The 20,950-nt window shown below is 42.4% G+C and overlaps 1 protein-coding gene across 1 annotated transcript in view; it reads right to left on the bottom strand.

Moving 5' to 3' along the window:
* LOC137357099 (glutamine--fructose-6-phosphate aminotransferase [isomerizing] 1) overlaps positions 1-20,950 on the bottom strand; it is an 82,238-nt gene that overhangs the window by 40,683 nt on the left and 20,605 nt on the right. The window contains exons 5-11 of the mRNA XM_068023127.1: positions 19,747-19,805; positions 18,333-18,467; positions 14,173-14,234; positions 11,221-11,300; positions 4,411-4,516; positions 3,941-4,104; positions 1,482-1,577 (exon numbers count right to left, since the gene is read on the bottom strand). Of these exons, the coding sequence (XP_067879228.1) occupies positions 1,482-1,577; positions 3,941-4,104; positions 4,411-4,516; positions 11,221-11,300; positions 14,173-14,234; positions 18,333-18,467; positions 19,747-19,805 (702 nt within the window). The remainder of the gene's footprint in view (positions 1-1,481; positions 1,578-3,940; positions 4,105-4,410; positions 4,517-11,220; positions 11,301-14,172; positions 14,235-18,332; positions 18,468-19,746; positions 19,806-20,950) is intronic.

Raw genomic sequence — 20,950 nt, 5'->3', positions numbered from 1 at the left:
TCCAGATATTTGTCACCATTGGAACGACGATTATTTCTTGGAGATCTAATTGCAAATTACCTGTCAAGAATTTAAAATTCTGTCTTGTTTGACTAGACTGGCCAACATTTAATACTCTGGGCTCACCTCATCTCTTCCCATTAATACTTGATAAAGCCCATCTTCCCTCTCATCCTTCCTTAACCTTTGTCGTTGCACATTACACAGGTTGAGCTTTTGAAATCTTTCCTTCATGACTCATTGCTTTTAAATTTGGCATGTGTCTTGTTGTTCTTCTCTGCATTCTATACAATACCTGGCAGGTCTCCCTGCGCCTGAAAGTGAAAGGCAGGTTGCTCAGTCCTTTAAAGGGGGTTTTTCTTTGATGATGGAAATTTCACTGAAGGATACCACCCAAAACTTTAAACTTTCCTCTTTTCAGATGCTGACAATCTTCAGTATTTTGTTGTTACTACACAGTCGCAGTTTGTACCTTTATTGCTATCTATGTGTATTAAATTTTGCTGTGAGGACAAGGCACACACGGTTCAAGTAGCCTGATGAAAATTTACAAATGTTATCAGCAAGCATTTCATCAACAGTAATTGATACTTGGAAGAGACTTCCAAGTGGATTACATAATATAGGGTTATATTGCTTGGAATTTGGAAGATTAAGGAGTGATGTGATGGAAGATTTCATGATATTGAGGGGAACTGATAGGGTAGATAGGTGGAGAAAGAATATTCGCTGGACGAGGGGACATTGTGTAAAAATTAGATTCAGGACTTTCAGGAACGAAGCTAGCAAACATTTTCTCATGCAAAGGATCATAGAAATTTGAGACTCCTTTCTGGAAATGGCAATTGATGCTCGGTCAATAGTTAATTTTGAAACTGAGATTGATAGGTCTTAGTTAACCAAAGGTATCTAAGGATATGGGGAAGGAAGGTTTACAGAGTTAGTCCAGCTGTCAGGGAAAGATGGTGGTGCAGTGGTAATGTCACTGGACTAGCAATCTAGAGGCCCAGGCTAATGCTCAGGACACAGGTTCAAATCCCACCATGCAGCTGGTGGAATTTAAACTGAATTAATGAAAATCTGGAATCAGCAATGGTGCTGTGAAACAACCATCAATTGCTGTAAAAACCCATCTGGTTCACTTATGTCCTTCAGGGAAGGAAATCTGCTGACCTTTCCCGGTCTGGCCTACATGTGCTTCCAGACCCACAGCAATGTGGATGATTCTTAACTGCTGTCTGAAATGGCCTAGCAAGCCACTGAGTTCAAGGGCAATTAGGGATGGGCAACAAAAGCTGGCCTCGTCAGTGACGCTCACTTCCCATGTAAGAATATAATAATGCAGTAATGGACGTCAGTGCAGGTAGATTGATAAAGCTTCAGCTCTCAGCGCATATGAAAAAGAAATACTGACAGGAAAATTGCAGAGTTAATTATGAAAGTAAAACAGCACTAGCAATGCTGCTCTTCAACCTTGTTACCTGTATAGTCATCGAAGTTGACTCTTCCTCTCATTGTGTTCAAGACAGACTCAGGCTGCTCAAAGATTTCCTTCTGCATAAAAGAGCTGAAATTGCCTGTAAATAAAAATTAGGGGGAAGGTGAGACAGAAGTGAGATATTATAAGATCACCACTCCACTGACAAGGGGCTGAACGATGCATTTTTCAATGTAACTTGATGTGTACCCAGTCCTTTCACATCAGCAGTCCTGGGACTGGTGTCACCACATGTCCAGATTCCAGGTTTGTTATCAATGATGAGTGTGTCTTTTTATGTAAAAGGACTGAGAGAATGAGATGCTTTGGAACCAACACAGTATAAATAAAAAGGTTGATACTTTTTCACCTATACTGAGCCACGACTGGATCTCACAATGTCCTGGCAGCACTGGTTTGGTTTCTCCTAAGCCAGTTTCCTCCTGCTGTATTCTGAGATATTTCCTTCATTCTGGGGTTTTCTCCTAATTTTTGTCCGAGGTGATAGGGCATCAACTTCCAAGTCACCCCACAGTCTCTGGCTCTGTTTGAAACTGCTGTAACCCAAGTAAAAAGCTGAAGTCTGCTTGCAGGAAGAGTACATCCAAAAGTGATCACTTGGAAATAATAAACTACTTGTATAGCAGCAACAATACTCAGACTGAAAATTGCTTTCTGTGGAGCACCAAGCCCTGATAGGCATACTCTATATATCATGAGTATAAAGCTCCCATTTCAGTGAAAGGTTCTGCAGTCCCCAAAATGGGATAAATAAATGGATTTTATCATGCAGGTATAAAGAGTCTGCGCCAACAAAGCTGGCCAAACAAAAATCGAATGAGTGCCCAAGGGAAATAAAGCTGTGCTATGCTTGAACGTTTTTCCCTTCTTCTGTATCAGAAAAATTACTGATATAAAATTTGGCAAAACTTGTAGATTTTGAAATGGCACAGATGGTATCACTTTTCGTCAGTACACATGGAATTTATTACACAATCACAGTACACGCTGACAGAGTCAGTTGCCTGCTTGCTATTCACCTCCAGACCTGGGATCAACTCCAACTTGGACTGATGGAATGAAAGCCTCCTCTCTGCCAGCTCTAAAAGCTCCGTAAAAAATGAATCTGTCCTGTATTTTTTTTCATAGTTGATTCATGGGATGTGGACATTGCTGGAAGATCAGCATCAATTGCCCACCCTGGACTTTCCTCAAGGAAGTGGTGGCGTGGAGCTACGTTTTTGAACTGCTCCAGTCCATCACAGTGCTTTTTAACACAACTGAACAGCTTGCAAGGCTACTTCAGAGTCAACCACATTTCTGTGGGTCTGGAGTCACATAGAGGCCAGACTGTTTAATAACGGCAGGCTTTTTCCCCAACAGGACCAAATGGATTTCTATGACAATAGTTTCACAAATAAATAATTACTGATACTTGAGCTTTATTCCACATTTATTTAATTTAGGAATTAAAATTCTCCAGCTGCTGTGGTAGGATTTAAACTCGTGTCTCCAGATTATTTGTGCAGTCCATTAACATTGCCCATGTTCCATACCCAAGTCAAAATCAAGCTACTGAAGGCAACAGCAAAGAGACATAATTCCATGCAGAGTGCAACTGTTCCTGAGAGAAGGAGCATATCAAACTTTTCCCGGGTACTGTTCATCACTCATCATATCAAGTATGACCAGCATAAGTAAGTGGCTTCACATGGAGGCTTCTGGTCACACTATGTGGCGAGACAGTGTCATGAACCTGCAAATATTGCTCACTTGCAACAGCACCCCAGTTATCCTCTGTCATTAACTAAAGTACAATCTGCTGGTGCCACAATGATTCCGACTAAGTCCCAACTCGGTGGAAAACTGCAGGTCGAGTGGCCCCAGGGCAAAAACATTGAACAGACTGGGGCTTTACTTTTTAGAAAATACTTAGAGGAGACCTGATAGAAGTCTTTAAAGTTATGGGCTGGACAGGATAGATGTGGGGAGAATATTTCCACTTGTGGCAGAAACCAAAACCAGGGACCATAAAAACAAGATATTTACGATTAAATCCAAGAGGGAATGAAGGAGAAATTTTTTTCTCGCTCAGAATGGTTAGAATGTGGAACTAACTACCTCAGCAAGAAAGTGAGGAAAATAACTTAGATGCTTTCAAATGAGAGGAATACATGAGAGGAAAGGGAATAGAAAGATGTGATGAAAAGCTGAGATGAGGTAGATTGAATGCGAGGACATTTGTGCTAAGTATAAAACCAGAAGAGACGGGCTGAACGGGCTATTTCGGTGTCGTATACACGATATAATTTCCTAACTGTCAAGTACAGAGCAACACTGGTGTGGCTGGCGAGTACATTTCACTCTTCCACTTCTGGGTCAAGGAATTGCACTTGGAAATCTGAGAAACTAACTCTCCAGAATGCAGCTCCTGGATCCATGCCCAACCCACGGCCCTCGTACCTTTCATAATTTGCTGCAGCTCCAGCTGCAGGGTCTGGATGGCACGGGCTGGGTGATCTCCAGCTCGCCGTTTGATCCTGTGGATGGAGAGATGCCCATCTACTACAGCTGCCACGTCATCATCCTCCAGAAAGATCACCCGGTTGGTGTGCTCAATAACTGCGCTGTTGGACATGAGCATGACACACGTTACAGTACACCGTGCAGCATATATTCACAGTATCTTGCTTGTGATCTCAGCAGGCCTCCTTGTCTGTCGGCACACTATTCTCTCCCTGGAACCCAGGCAGAGAAGATTCAGACCCTTTCACTGAACTTTATTCAGAGGTAAACACAAAGCTCAGCAGTCTCTGTCCATTCACTTTCTACAACCACAGACCTGCCCATCGAGAATCAATGCTTTACATCCCCAGCTCTACTGCATGCATCACAAAACAGTTTGATCAGGTAATTGGGACAAAGTCACCTACCTGGCATCTGATGCAAAGTAGTACTCAACGGCTTTTTCCTCCACTGGGAACAGGCAGGTGGTGCTGTCAGTCCGAGGAAGGCTGCAGTTTCCCTTCTTATCCTTGCCTATTGGACCCAGGACATGAGAATCAATGCATATACACAGAATAAATGATCAAAGGCCACCACCTGAGAGAAAATCCGATCCATACATCAGCCCCTGTAACATTCCTCAGAGAACTCTCAATTCTTTTCATAAAGAGACTGCATCCCTCTGCTAGCTAAAATGGAACAAAAGATTTGAATTGTTTCCACTTCCCCATGCCCTTCTTTGCTGCTCACAGTTTCTGCAGGCACTCTGGTCCAAGACCATCAACAACTTTACTCTGAAGCTGGCCAGCAAATGGTCCACAAGCATTGCCGATAGATTTCCACTTTTCCCTCTTTGCAGGGAAGAGCTGAACTCTGCAGTGACGAGAATTCAACACTTAAAGAGAGACAGACTTGCATTTATATCATGCTTTTCACGATCACTGGGCAGCTCAAAGCGCTTTCCAGCCAATGACATTTTTTTCCCAAGTGTCATCTCTGTTGTAACAAAGGAATTGCAGCAGCCAGTATGCGCACAGCAAGCTGCCACAAACAGCAATGAGATGATGACCAGATAATCTGTTTTAGTGATGTTGATTGAGGGATAAATATCGGCCAGCACACAAAGGATAACTCCCCTCCGCTTCTTTCAAATAGTACAATGGAATCTTTTCCATTTCCCTGAGAGGGCAGACGGGGCTTCCACTTAATATCTCACCCATAAGACGGCACCCCAACAGTGCAACACTGGAGTATCAGCCTTGATTTCTTTTGCGCTCAAGTCCTGGAGTTGGACTTGAACACAGAACCTTGGGACTCAGAGGCGAAAGTGTTACTCACTGAGCCATGGGTAACAACCTGAATATAAGAATCATCATAATCGTAGGCAGGTGCGGTGGCACAGACTGTCTGAGTCCAACCTGATTGTAATTTGAGAGAGAGAGAAAAAAACACAATGGATTCTGAGAGATATCAAGTTCCAGAGGTGGAAGAGACATTTGATTGACCCTTTAACAGACTCCAATCATATTTTCAAAATAAATATTTTTATCTTTGTTATTTCCAAACTTTCCCTGGCTTAAGCAGGGCTCCTAGTGTCTGTCCACTTCTCGAACTTCACTTTGAAGTTTTGATGGTTAAAAACAGGCAAGAAATTCATGTTTGCATTTAATGGATGTGGGTGCGTCTGGTAAGGCCAGCATTTACTGCCCATCCCTAATTGCCTCGAGGTGGTGGTGGTGAGCCGCTTGCTTGAACTGCTGCAGTCCATGTGGTAATGATGCTCCCACAGGGCGGTTTTGCACAGAGTTCCAGAATTTTGACCCAGCTACAATGAAAGAATGGAAAAATATTTTAAAATCAGGCTGCTGTGTGACTGCAGGGTACTTGGAAGTGGTGGTCTTCTGCCTTTGTCCTTCTGGGTGGTAAAGGTCAGGGGTTTGAGAGGTGCTGTCGAAGAAGCCTTGGTGAGTTGCTACAGTCCATCTTGTAAATGGTACACACTGCTGCCACTGTGCACTGGAGGTGGAGGGAGGTGGCTCGGCCATCATTTATTACCCACCCCTAATTGCCCTTGAGAAGCTGGTGATGAGCTGCCTTCTTGAACCCCTGCAGTCTATGTGGTGTAGGTACACCTACAGTGCTGTACGGAAGGGAGTTCCAGTGGCTTACCAGGCCATTTCAGAGGGTATTTTAAGCTTTAACCACATTGTGCCTTGCAGTTGGTGGATAGGCTTTGGGGAGTCAAGAGGTGAGTTAGTCACTGTAGAATTTCCAGCCTCTCACCTGCTCTTGTAGGCACAGTATTTATGTGGTTGTTCCAGCTAAGTTTCTAGTCAATGGTAACCCCAGGATGTTGATGGTGGGGGAATTCAGTGATGGCAATGCTGTTGAACGTCAGGGTGAGGCGGGTAGACACTCTTTTGTTGGAGGTCCTCATAATCTGGCAATTGTGTGGCACGGCCTTTGAGATGAGATATTAAGCTGAGGCTCTGTTTGCCTGCCTGGGTCAGCATATAAGTTCTTATGATGCTATCTGAAGATGCGCAGGGCGGACACCTGGTAGATTTGCTGAGATTCCTTCCTGAAGCAGCACCACCAAAAGCAGATTAATTGGTTATTTGTCTCAATGCTGTTTGTGGCACTTAGCTCTTTGCATATCAAGTGATTTCACAATCATGGGCTGAGACAGCCTTCAGAATATCCTGAGGATGTCACCATGCATTTTAAACATGGGCCTTTATTTGTTCTTTTTCTGCATCATTTGCTTCTCTTTTGAAAGTGCAGTTATTAATTCCTTAAATTTAATTGCTCAGCTGTCCAGGAATGCCCAATCGTCCTTGGAGAAAATTGTTACTTCCAGAGCTCTCAGCACAGGTTCACGCGTCAGAAACATCCATCAGGATTTCAGATACGCCTCCAATTTATCGTCCGCATGATTCGCGATTACAAAAACAATCCTGCTATCTATTCTGAAGTTTAATGGATGGAAACTGGAAGTTGGGAATAATGCCAGTTTCCACCTGGCACCTGAAGTCGTGCACTGGAAGCGATGAAGATGGAAGCTCACTCTTACATTCTCCGAGGTTGAAAACACATCTTAGCAAATAAATTGTAGTATGACGTTAAAGGGGAAGATGCATAGATTTTATGTTAGGACCAATTAAGTGTGTGGATGATGTGTTGCCATCAAAAGCCATGAGTTCCCTAACACCCACCACAGGAGAAAAGTGCATGATGATATGAATTTACACCATGGCAATATGAGACAAATGCAAAATCCCCAGTCTCTCTAGGCATTCCATTATTTACGTATCAGTCCCAGATATTGAAAGAAAGAGAAACATGCAAAATTCTGTGCATTGAAGGTAAACCTGATAGCTCATCTTTAATTAAATGTCGACAGAGGTTGGTGCTGTTTTCCACGAGATGTATCACTTAACATGGGGAGAAACATAAGCCTGGCGTTGCTGCTGACCCAAATCAAGCAGTTTTTCAGGAAATCAAGATGTGTATGTGAGCCTTTTTAAAAAATAATTATATATAAAGGGAGACATACATTCTGTATTATTGTTTACAAAGCTATTAGGCTTGCAAAGCTCCTGCAGAAGTTGTGAACCCATATCCATGGCACCGCCTCCAAGAGGCAATGGGGCATGACCATCTTTACTTGCTGGAAAGCAATGGCAATCGTTAATGTCCAATCAACAAAGACTAAAATCCAATTGTCAACTTTTACAAAGCTCCAAGTCACAGCAGGGAACAAAAGATGAAAATCTAACATGGATTCTGGACCTGAAAGGATGGTGTGATCAGTCATCCAGTAAAGCAAGTACCTTGGGATCGAAAATCACAACAGAAAAAGCTGCAAACACTCAGCGCTGAGACAAATGTAGGGCAGCCTGACCCATTGAATGCTTCCAGTTTTTTTCCCTCCTTGTTCTATATTGTTATGCAGCTGAATGCATCTTACAGGAAAGCAGCACCAATCACCAATAGATAGGAAGAAACTTTATGCCCATTGAACCCTGCAGCAGGTTAATTGTCAAGTTTCACACCACTCCAAGTGACAGGATAAGACAAGGCATAAAAGCTCAACTAAGGTTCAATACTCGACCTAAGCATTTGCTTTCTGATTCCGTAGATTTGTCATCCATCTTAAAATCAGCTGAAAGTGCAAAGTTATATAATGAAAGTAAAATTTTACCAAAAATAGACGATAGAATGGATAGCTTGAATTTTTGCAAGAGAGCACATTGCAAAGGCTCTGCTCTTGCTGGGACAGACCACGGAAGTGAAGCTCCATGCTGGAGTATACAATGGATGGTAGGATCCTAGGAAGTACAGAGGGTCAGAGGGACCTTGGTGTACTTGCCCATACATCACTGAAGGCAGCAGCCCAGGTAGATAAGGTGGTTAGGAAGGCATATGGGATACTTAACTTTATTAGCCGAGGCACAGAACCTAAGAGGAGAGAGGTTATTTTGGAGCTGCATAAAACACTAGTTAGGCCGCAGCTGGAGTACTGTGTACAGTTCTGGTCACCACACTATAGGAAGGATGTGATTACACTGGAGAGGGTGCAGAGGAGATTCACCAGGATGTTGCTTGGGCTGGAACATTTCAGCGATGAAGAGAGACTGGATAGGCTGGGGTTGTTCTCTTAAGAGCAGAGACAGCTGAGGGGGGACCTGTTTGAGGTATACAAAATTATGAGGGGCATAGATAGGAAAAGACTATTTCCCTTAGCAGAGGGGTCAATAACCAGGGGGCATAGATTTAAGGTAAAGGGAAGATGGTTTAGAGGAGATTTGAGGAAAAATGTTTTCAGCTAGAGGGTGGTTGGAATCTGGAACGCACTGCCTGAAGAGGTGGGAGAGGCAGGAATCCTCACAACATTTAAGAAGTATTTAGATGAGGACTTGAAATGCCATAGCGTACAAGGTTCCGGGCCAAGTGCTGGAAAATGAGATTGGAACAGATAGGTGCTTGATGGCTGGCACCGACACAATGGGCCCAAGGGCCTGTTTCTGTGCTGGAGAACTCGATGACTATGACTTGCGTTGTTGAGGAAGGCTCAGCATTGGATTTTTCATGGGGAAACAAGACAAACATGAAACCTGAAGAACTTGATTTCTGCCTATTTCGCCTGATTAGATCAAGAACTTGACATATTAAAAAAATGCTTTTAAAAACTGTAATAATCAACAGAATCCCAATATGCGCCACTGAAAAAGTCTTCAGATTTATTTGATCTTTTAAAAAGAGATTCTGAAATAAACACTTGCCCAACAATCCAGCATGGAGCTTCTCATGGACCATGTACTTCTTTAACTAGATCCGGTCCAGATATAACTGACCAGGGGTGGGCTTTGTAATGGATGCATTCATCTGTTTATATTCACAACTGTTTTAAAATACTGGACAGATCAATGTCATTTCTAGCTGCATGGCATTTTTCATGTAGAATTAATCAAATCCCCATGTTAATATGTTACTTTGCGTTTGCATATGCTGTAGAATTTTATGAAATATTTAACAAAAGTTTTTATCATGCACCAATGTGAATCTTTATCGATCTGCTTTGCATTTAGCATGATTTACTCCACGTGTTGCGGCCCAAAAAGCAGCATCACTGACCTCCCCCCCGCCCCCCGAGTCAGAAAACTAGTTTCAACGCTTCACAAAAACACCAAGTGCCCTCTACACAGTGTACTTGGTTCTTTGTTTGATGATTGAAAATGCATTTCTTTTTGCTCTATCTGAGGTCCTCTCAACCTTCCCAGAGTCATGTTTGGGGATATTTTCAAGTATGCTTCCAGCACGTAATAACCACCAGATATACCATTCTTCACACCAAGGTCACCAGTCGTCAGCAAGCTACTTGCTGCTCGGGGTGCTGCCACTTAATATTAGATCTGTACTTTTCCACCTGGGCCACTATACAGCCATCAAGAGCAGAAACCTTGGCTGACTTTTTCCCCTACTAGGTTCGGGACTTTCAAGTGAATTGTCATGCCCCACTGCTTCTTTGAACAAAGTCAACTCATACAGCACCAACCAAGAGTTAAACCAAACACTTGGTGATCATGTTGTGGGCCCACTTGGCCAGCAGGGGAATCCAATTCCTTCATTTGCCCCTCAGTCACCCCCAGGTCAGGTAGCTCCTCCACACAACATGACCACCTGTTGTTGGGCTTGCATCATGCTATTCTAAGTCAGCTGCCAGAAGTGCCGCTGCTAAAGTGGACAATTCCCCCCACCCTCATCCCAACAGTGGAAATGCTTGTCATCTGCTTGGCTCTCCAGTCATGTGGCTGAGATTGGCAAGTCAATGGAGTAGAGATGAACATGCATCCTGCCACTCTGCTGCAGCTTGCTCCTGTGCCAGTCTCACTTAATTGACACGTGAGAAAGCTTCTGAATAACACATTAACTAAATTTGAATGTGGAAGTGATGAGATGCAAGAATTAATGGAACTTCAATGGAGCCATGTTGACTGCTGGGCCCAATGGCCTTCCTCTGTACCGTAAATATCTGTGATCCTATTCTATGACATGCCCAAGTATGTGTGAAAAGATGTGTCCCAAATGAAATATCAGTCCTTACACAAAATACTTGTGGTGATTGGCAAAAGATTCAGAGGCAACATGAGGAAAAACCTTTTTTACACAGCAACCGATTCGGATCTGAAATGCACTATCTTCAAGTGTGGTGGTGACAGGTTCGATCATGGTTCTCCTAAGGGAATTGGACAGTTACCTGACGAGAAAAGATTTGCAGGCCTACAGGGACAAAATGGGGGAGTGGAAGTAGCTGAGTTGCTGCTGCAGAGAACTGGTACGGACATGACAGGCCGAATGGCCTCCTTCTGGATTGAACCATTCTATTATTCTTGGATTAATTTCTGTCACTTTACAAAAAATGCTCACACTTTGAAGGTCAGGTGACAGAGATTGGATACTGGATACTTTGTTGCAGGACATCGCGTTCATGATTCCAAATCAACACTTTACAATTCCAGGCAAGCGATGGTCAGAGAGGCATTGTCTGTCCTGGCTCGATGACTCGACGGCTCATGGCCAGCATATTATGTGCAGCATACTGAAACCCAACTAAAATCAATATGTGCCGTGCATTAAAGGCGAGGCTGGTCTCATCAATTACATTATGGGCCTGTTCAGGGGACAACTCAATAGGGTGCCACAAGATCCTACAGAAGGTGATCTAAGTCCTTTACCTGAGCGGTACAGTACAGGGATATGGTCAGTGGAGAGTCTGTGTTGACTTCGCACGCCAATCAGTAGAGGGCCCCCACGCCTGAAAGGACAAAAGAAATAGATTAACGATTATTCTTGGTATTTCTAAAAAGGACAAAACATGGATATAAAACAGAAGGCGGCCATTCAGCCCTCAAGCCTGCTCCACCATTCAATGAGATCATGGCTGCTCTGAATAACACCATCTATCCAAGTACATCACAGTGGGAATATCCAAGTTTAACTTCCCGACTGCTGCTGGGTGAAGATGAGGACTGCACCACAGGAATAAACTCCAGTTACTAGCTTCAATAGTGGAAGAGAAAATGCTGTGGCTTCAATTCAATCATGATGGAGCTAACTTAACACTTCGACAAAAGCCATAACAATATATACCATTTGATACAATATAATGCAAGTCACAGGATGAAGGAATTCCATAATATTTATTGAAAAATGGAGGTAAATATCCATGCGTTCCGCTAACCTGAAAATACATGAACAATGTGTCAATCACAATCAGTAACAGCACTGCATTGCATGGTCATCATATAAGACTGCAGAAACTTTAGCATTTCCAGTGTTTCATGATTCACTGCTGTGCATTATCTTGGAATTATAAGGCAAAATAGGCATGTGAACTTCATTTGAACTCAACGGACATGACCCAAGTGGCACAAATTACGCAAAGGAGATTTCTGAACCTTTCATTCAGCTGTCTTGGGACTTCAGATCGTTCTACCAACATTAAAATGTATCCTGTCAACTTTTAATTAAATGCAGAGAGAAGTTAGTTTAATAATGGAAGGCTTTAATTGGAATCTTGTCATTGACTTGTTGACCTTGAAGAGAAACATTGAGCAAAGGGTTTGGTCAAACAAAGACTCCTTCATTATTACCCTTGTTAATTAAGTACAGATGCGTTTGTGAAGCTTTCATTAGAACATGAACTTCGATGGAAAATGGTGATTATTTGAGGCAGTCGAACCAATGCTTTTTTTCTGATGAATGTAAGGATTGAAGAGGAGGTTTTTGTTATATCAAAAAATGGAGCTGAATAATAAAGAGGTCAGAAGATGATAAGAATAGGAGAAAGTGTGGCGCAATTCTGATAAACTGCAGCTATGGCAGCTCCAGCAAATGCGATTCGAAATAAAATTCAGGCTCCCTCAATCTCAGGTTAAAACTCGGAAACCTCAACATTGTCAATCTGATTGACAGTCGAAAAAACAGTTAAAGCCAGGGCCCAAGGGAAGAGCTGGGAGGCCACTTTCTCCCAAAAGGAGACATTTGCTGCACACAGGATGAGAAGTACCATGAAAGGCTGACTTTGCCTCCCATTCTACCACTTCTTTTCTGAAAGTAATGGTAACAGGTAAGATCTGATATGCTTTTACAAATATTTTCAGCTGCATTAATACAGTTTGTATCAAGAACTCTGACCTGATTGAGATTAAAAAAGGCACAAATGGGGTTTATAAACCAACTGTCAATCTATCGTGGTTTATGTTTGGATAAAACAGCAACCCATGATTTAGATACAAAAATCTCTTGATTTTTCAGAGTCTGACTCTTGATTTATAAGGCAGTGAGGCTGGCATTTCCCCATGTGTGAAGATAAGTAGAAGAACATAAATCAATAGTCACTCAACTGTTTTAGTTAATAGAAGCATACACAAAATACAAAAAAAAAACCTCATTCTCTCTGTGAATGAAATCATTGTGTTGCAATGCGCATATTTTGAAGGCCACGATTTTCGCAGTTAACTGCGAAAAATAGCAATCCTTGAACTTGGAGTTCAAAGCTGAACATTATGAGTGAAGTTGAGAAAAGACTGATAACATACGAAAACAAAAAGGATAAATTGCAAACTTGGACCAGAGCAATTAGATGGGAACTTGATTGAACAGGCCAGATGTCTTCACACTAACATCACAGACTTTAATACGAAGTGTCTGACTGTTCCCCATCACCTTGTAATACAGAAAAATTACCAAGGAGTGCTTGATACTGTCTTTTTATGCCAATGTTAAGTTGAATTAAGCTACTGACATGTTCTAATTCAGAAACCAGGCTATAGTTATTTGCAATAACTATTTTGTAAATTACCTGATGTTTAAATTAAGTAGCTGCTGTCAATACCGTACATCAAACTGTGTCATTATCTGACTGAGCTAAGTACTGCTGTGGGCCACAGCTGCTTCAATACAGTCTTTGTACCCTTTTCCTGATGGTAGTGTTCTATGCTGCATTTACCAGCGAGCAGATGTTCAATTGATGTTGAACTGATGTTGCACTCATTGTTTCTTACTGGTCATAATGCAGCAGAATCATCACCTTTATAATTGAGTCAGGTTGTGCTGGACAACAAGAGCCAAATCAACTATCACAATAAAACGACAGACATAAACATGAATTCTGATCCACTTTCTTGGAAGACAAATCCGAAACCAAATATGTCAACTCTGTTTCAATAAAAAAATAACATATTCTGATCATTGTTTTCATTAACAAATGTCCTGGGAGACTTTTTCCAATTTCTAATCTGCCAAAAAAAACTTGTTAAAAATCCCACTTATTGTATTGCTTCTTTGAAATTTGTCTCTGCAGTTTGTTTACTACCCCATTTTCTCTTTATTTCTAAGTCCAATCTTTCCTGGAGTGCTGTGTGCTGCATCCTCATTTGAGGACCAATAGACTTCAGGAGAAATACTGAAGGACAGGGAGGTTCAGTGTATTTATCAGCTACTGACCACATTCAACTGATCAGCCAAATGCACTTAATTACCTTCTACTGAGTAACTCCAAGTCCTAATGCCTGCTCCCCGTTCCAGGAAATAGAATACTAAATATGTCAGAATCTGTCCTATTACTGATACTGTAAAGCTGGAGAGAAAATTACATCATGCATACAATGTACCAATCTACATACCTGGTTCCAACAGCTTCACCTGGGTAATGGACACTCTTCAGCACCAGAGCAAAAGCACCTTCCTAGAAAACAAAGCACATGCTTGGATTGGAACTAAAAAGCAAGCGTAGCATCTAACTCAATCAAAACCAAAAACAGCAGCTGGATAAAATTGTGCAGCCCTGCACTTGTCCTCATTGCTGTTCCAAGTTGAAAAAGTGTTACACCCAAAGGGTGAAATCCAAATGATAATATCCTCTTCAGGAACTATTGCATTTGGAAGGAGATTTTGGGTGGTGCTCTATCCAGATGGGATATAATGCAACTAAGTGCGACGTGATCCAATTTGGTAGGAAAAACAGAAAGGCAGAGTATTTTTCAAATGGTGAGAGGTTGGCAAGTGTTGATGTCCAAAGGGACCTGGGTGTCCTTGTTCATGAGTCACTGACAGCTAGCATGCAGGTGCAGCAAGCAATTAGGAAGGCAAATGGTATGTTGGCTTTCATTGCAAGGAGATTTGAGTATAGGAGTAAATTCGTCTTGCTGCAATTGTATAAAGCCTTGGTCAGACCGCACCTTGAGTTTTGTGTACTATTTAAGTCTCCTCATCTAAGGAAGGATATACTTGCCATAGAGAGAGCACAAAGGAGGTTCACCAGACTAATCCCTGGGATGTGGTATTGTCTTATGAGGAGAGATTGAGGTAAGTGGGCCTGTACTCTGTAGCGTTTCAAAGAATGAGAGGTGATCTTAGTGAAACTTACAAAATTCTTAAAGGGGTGACAGGGTGGATATAGATACGATGTTTCCCCTGGCTGGTGAGTCTAGAACCAGGGTACAGAGTCTCAGAATAAGGCATAGGCCATTTAAGATTGAGATGAGGAGGAATTTCTTCCCTCAGAGGGTGGTGAATCTGTGGAATTCTCCACCCCAGTGGGCTGTGGAAGCTCAAAACAGAAATCGATAGACATCTGGATACTAATAACATCAAGGGATATGGGAATAACACAAGAAAGTGGTGTTGAGGTAGATGATCAGCCATGATCTGATTGAATGGTGGAGCAGGCTCGATGGGCTGAATGGCCTACTCCTGCTCCTATGTATATTAAAAATCAAACAAAAAGTATGCTTTGTCTTCATGGCTTCACAGACAGTATCCAAGTACATGAAGGACACTGAAAACTTCTCTCAACAGGTCAGGACAGTACACAAATCAATCTCATCACATACGATCTATATTCACCCTGAAAGTTGTGTAAGAATTTTCTAAGTTTCAATGAGATCACCTCTCATTCTTTGAAATGCCACAGAATACAGGCCCAATTTCCTCAATCTCTCCTGACAATACCACATCCCAGGGATTAGTCTGGTGAACCAACTTGAGCAAGATCATGAACCAATACTGTAACTTCCCACAGGCTTTCTTTTTACACAAATATTGTGTATTAGTTAAGTATTCAAGGCACAGCAGCTAAACTCACATGGGCAGCAAAAGAGCAGCCTTGCTCACAATGAACTGACAATTCATAGCTTGCAAGCCATAAAGAGAAAATTAAGTTAGATCAGTGCTTTGGACTGTTGGATTTGCTTTTTGCGCATGGATTGTTTCAAGTGCAGTACAATCAGTGGGAATGTTATCTAGCTATGTATTGGCAATAATTTCATAATGCTCCCTGCTCAGAGAAAAAAATCAAGACCTTGAAACAACGGAGCTGCACTATTTTGACACGATGGGCCAAGTGGCCTCCTTCTGTGCCATAAACGTTGTCTGATTCTATGACCTACGTATACCAGTTTTGAAGACAAAATATGAGTGTCTTGAATGTTGTCGAGTGAGCGAACTGGCCCATAACTTCAAAGTGAAAAAGATCAGGTTACTAGCCATGACTCTGTTCACTCACTTTTCTGAGAGGGGTTTTCAACAAGCGCAAAAAAGTTGGATTTCTATAGCGCCTTTTACATCCTCAGGGTGCCACAAAGCACTTTATAGGTAATGAATAATTTGAAAATGTTATTTTGTAGGAAAATATACCAGCGAATTTATGCACAGAAAGGTTTCACAAACAGCAATGAGAGGAATGATTAATTAACCTGATTAGGTACTCTTGGTTGAAGGACACCAGGAGAACTCCTCCAGTTTTCTTGAATGTGTTCAGGGATCTTACACCTTCAACGGAGCAGGCAGACCAATTTAATATCTCCTCCAAATGTCTTCAGCCCTAACACAGTCTTACTCATTCATTCCTGCACTGAAGTGTCTACTGAGATTATGTGCTCGTCTCTGGAGTGGAGCTTGAACTCCCAACCTTCTGCTCCACAGATGAGTGCATTACTACTGAGCCAAGGCTGATAATTTATAAAGCAATATGTAAAATCGTTAAACCAGCAGAATGTCATTCCATGAATTAGATTTTCTCAATTTACAAAGGTTCCGGTCACAATCAGATTTGAGAGAAGTCCGATAATTGAAGATCATTTTTGGAGTTAACCTTCATTGCCTAATATACTGCGCCCATTACCAGCAGCATATTAGGTAGGTGTTTGGTATCTGGATACATTAACAACATGCGGAGTCTGGGGAGCAAAAGAGAGGATGGATTTGTGATTGTGGTAGTTTGAAATAGTTTGTTTCTAAGAATGGCGGAGCTGACGAGAAGAGCCGAATGGTATACTCCTACTTGTTATGTTCTCAAGTTAAATAGCAAAACAGAAAACAACTGTAAGTTGAGAGACAACAGGCAGACCTGTGACACGTCACAATGGAGATGGTAGCAGAATAAAGACAGCCTATCTCACCAGCCAACACGAGTGTGAAACTTTAGATAATGCCTCAGGATTATTATTTCTGAAAAATAAAACGGCGATGTAATTTTTAAAAATTCCTCCATGGGATGTGAAGGTCGCTGGCAAGGCCAGTATTTACTGCCCATCCCTAACTGCCCTTGAGAAGATGGTGGTCAGCCACTTTCTTGAACTACTGCAGTCCACTTGGTGCAGGTACACCCGCAGTGCCGAGAGAGAGGGAGTTCCAGGATTTTGACCCAGTGACAGTGAAGGAACGGCGATATAGTTCCAACTCAGGATGGGCTACGGCTAAGAGGGGAACTTGCAGGTGGTGGTGTTCCCATGCATCTGCTGCCCTTGTCCTTCTAGGTGGTAGAGGTCGTGAGTTTGGAAGGTGCTATCAAAGGAGCCTTGGTGAGTTGATGCAGTGCATCTTGTAGATAGTACACATTGCTGCCACAGAGTGCTGGTGGTGGAGGGAGGAAGTGTTTGAGGCATTAGATGGAGTGCTGATCAAGTGGACTGCTTTGACCTGAATGGCGTCGAGCTTCTTGAGTGTTGTTGGAACGGCACTCATCCAGACAAGTGGGGAGTATTCCATCACACTGCTGACTTGTGCCTTGTCGATGGTGGACTGGCTTTGGGGAGTCAGGAGGTGGGTGACTCCCAGCCTTGTAGCCACAGTTCTTGCGTGGCTCATCTAGTTAAGTTTCTGGGTGATGCATGTTAACGGTGGGGGATTCAGCTTGCCACTTATTAGCCCAAGCCTGAATGTTGTCCAGGTCTTGTCGCATGTGGATAGGGACTGCTTGAGTATCTGAGGAGTTGTGAATGGTACTGAACACTCTATAGAATCATGAGCGAACAAGCCCAATTCTGATTTTGTGATGGAGGGAAGGTCATTGAAGAAGCAGCTGAATAAGCTCCTCTAAAGGGTCAGTTGGAATGAGAGAAAGATGGTCAGAGAAAACCAGTGACAGTGAGAGCAAGAGAAGACAATAAGGGAAATAGATGAAGAAAAAGACATGTAGAGAAATTATTTTAAATTCTTTTATCTGTGAATAATGCCGCAGGAGATTCCGCTTGTACTAAGGTTGCCAGAAGGTGCCAATAGTGTCCAAGGACCATAGGCAATTTAGGGCACTTTTGTTTAAAAAGCAAAAGGGAACACATTGTCAGCTGGGATGGTGAAAACAGAATGTCATAACAGATCTCAAAAAAAGTCTGGATGAATTGCTATTTGGAGTTACCTTTCCTACAAGCAGGTAAGGAACCAGTTGGGAGATTTAGAGAAATAGGTTAGATGAATCAATGGTCTTCTGAGGCCCAAAGTATTACGATGAATGCTAATCTTTCTCTTCGAAATTCTAAGGAAAAAATTCAAACTAATTTATTACCAGCTGCTGAATGACTCTCTCCACAAGGGTGGCAAAGCTGATATCATCATTCTCACGGTTGTCATACATGTACTTGACCAGCTTTGCAATAGATTCTGTGTCAGTATCGGATTCAAACTCATAACCTTTGCTTTCCTGAAAGAGAGAGAGAGATGTCTGAAGAGAAACTGTTACAAATGCTCAGAATCAGCAAGCCAGCGTTTGGCACTGGATAGTTCAAACAGATTGCACACACTGGTGCGGAATCTTTCCAGTCCCACAGAGGCGGGTCAGGGATCAAATTTAGAAGCTCGCGCCTTGAGTCAGCTGCCCGGTACATTCTTGTATCCACTCGATCTAGTTGAGGCATTAATTGAAGTAATTAGTGGCCTTTTATTGAAAAGTCTGAGATTTTGCTGAAGGGGCATAGGACCCCCACTTTGTGTGCAGCTCACCAACTCACAGGAGGTGCGAGCACAGTGGGAAGTCAGGACGTCATGAGATCAGCACGAAAGTTTAAATTTGAGGGTACAAACTTAGAAACCTCAGGCCTTCTACCAGCGAAGGCTTGCATGTGGATTCGCCTCACCTGCAGATGGATCCACTGGAGTGTGCTGGGCAGGAGGCATGAACTGCTGGTCACATACTGAGAGTTGCGCCTCCATCTTGGGCTGCCCTCTCCTGCTCTCTGCAGATCAGCAGCGCACAGCCTTCACAACAGGGCTGGTGTTACACTTCGCCTCGGGAGCTCCCACTGGCCCTCCCGTCTACACAATCCAAACAAACTGGCTGCCTCTGAGAAGATCTCGCAAGTGGATGGCCCATAGACACCAGTGGGGTTGCGAGCTGGAAAAGGTTCCACCCAGTTTATCAGGATTGCATCCTAACTGGCGACTGCAGAAATGCCGTGATTTTGTCCCATCAAAATTAAAAAATGAAATAAGCAGTTCACCTGACAGTGTACTGCAGTATGACATCAACATATCATATCAAAGGGAGAAAGGCCAGAGGGCAATCTCCTCTTTGCTGGGTTACTAAACTGGGCTCTATTGCAACAATTGTACAACGAAGATCAGCATCAGTGTTGCCACCAGGATGTTGTGATAGACATTATAATGATCATAATGAGACCATTGGGAAGGTCGTTTGCCTTCCTGTCATCTCAACAGCAAGGCACTGTGTAAACGAGTGGGATCTTTACATTCAATCTAAGTGTAGGACCATTTCAGATCTTATGAAAAATAAGGTTCGTTGTGGGAGTTGACACCTATATAATGGCATATGGTTAACACTGATTGCCCAATCTAAGCACTTATCAGGGATAGGTGGGGATGGCGTAACTGATAAGGGGATGTAATTGAATGCATTTGCACTCGATCAATAAAATCCAAAAAAAAAGCCAAGCTCATAAATAATGATTTTACTATATACGCACCAGGAATTTCTTCAGATCTTTGTAGTTTGTAATGATGCCATTGTGGATAACAATGAACTCTGAAATTAAAGAATACAGGCATCATGTTAACAGGGCCATTTTTGTCGACTTCATTCTTTAGACAAGTTGAGAGGGAAGCCATAAAATTCTGGAGCTTTTAGTCATAGGGAAGCTGTTAGAATTTATAATTAAGGGTCGAGTGACTAAGCATTTAGAGAAACTTGAGTTGATCAAAGAGAGCCAAAATGGATTTGCAAAGGGTAAATCATGTCTAACAAAAGTGACTGAACTGAAAAACAAAGTGCTGGAAATACTCAGAAGGTCTGGCAGCATCTGTGGAGAGAGAAGCAGAGATAACATTTCAGGTCAGTGACCTTTCATCACAACTAGCAACAGTTCGAAATGTAATAGGTTTTAAGCACGTGAAGCAGGGTTGGGGGGTGGGGGGGGGAAGACAACAAAAGGGAAAGCGTGTGATAGGGCAGAGGGCAGGAGAGATTAACTGACAAGTAGGTTAGAGTGTGCAAATGGTGTGGTGAAAGACAAAGCATTAGTGCAGAGTGTTAACGACAGAATAATGAGCAACTCCGTCCAAAAGCACAAACATGGGAAACCAGGTTTAAGGCAGGAATATGGCAAAAAAAAAATGACCAAAATAAAATAAAATGATAATAAAAAAGGGCCTGTCATGCTCTGAAATTGTTGAAAGTTGAGAGTGCCGAATCGGAAAATGAGGTGCTGTTCCTCGAGCTTGCGTGACTGAACCAAATGTAACTGAAGGACTAAAGGGGAATATCTACGGATGTAGTTTATGTGGACTTCCAGAAGGCACTGAATCAAATTCTATCGAAGAGAAAGTCAGCTAAAATTGAAGGCAAATTATTGACCTGGTTAGCAGATTGGTTCGGTGGCTGCAGACGGGATCGTCAGGAGAATAGATACGTACTCAAAATAGTTAAGTGTGAGATCATCCATTTTGGACCAAAAAGGAATCGATCCAAGTATTATTTAAACAGTGAAACCCAGGAACAGTGCAAAGTGACTGAGGGGACCATGTTCATATTCACTCAAATGCAGCAGTCAGGCACAAAAAAAATTGAAGACACTCATGGAATGTCAGAGTTTATAACCAGAGGACTAGAATATAAATTGATAAGATAGATAGAAATAAGCATGTTCGCCTGTGGGGGACTCCAGGACAAGG

Source organism: Heterodontus francisci, chromosome 47, assembly GCF_036365525.1.
Source record: "Heterodontus francisci isolate sHetFra1 chromosome 47, sHetFra1.hap1, whole genome shotgun sequence".
Lineage (NCBI taxonomy): Eukaryota > Metazoa > Chordata > Chondrichthyes > Heterodontiformes > Heterodontidae > Heterodontus > Heterodontus francisci.
The sequence above is the reverse complement of the archived record's forward strand: the minus strand, read 5'-3'. Positions and strand labels throughout refer to the sequence as shown.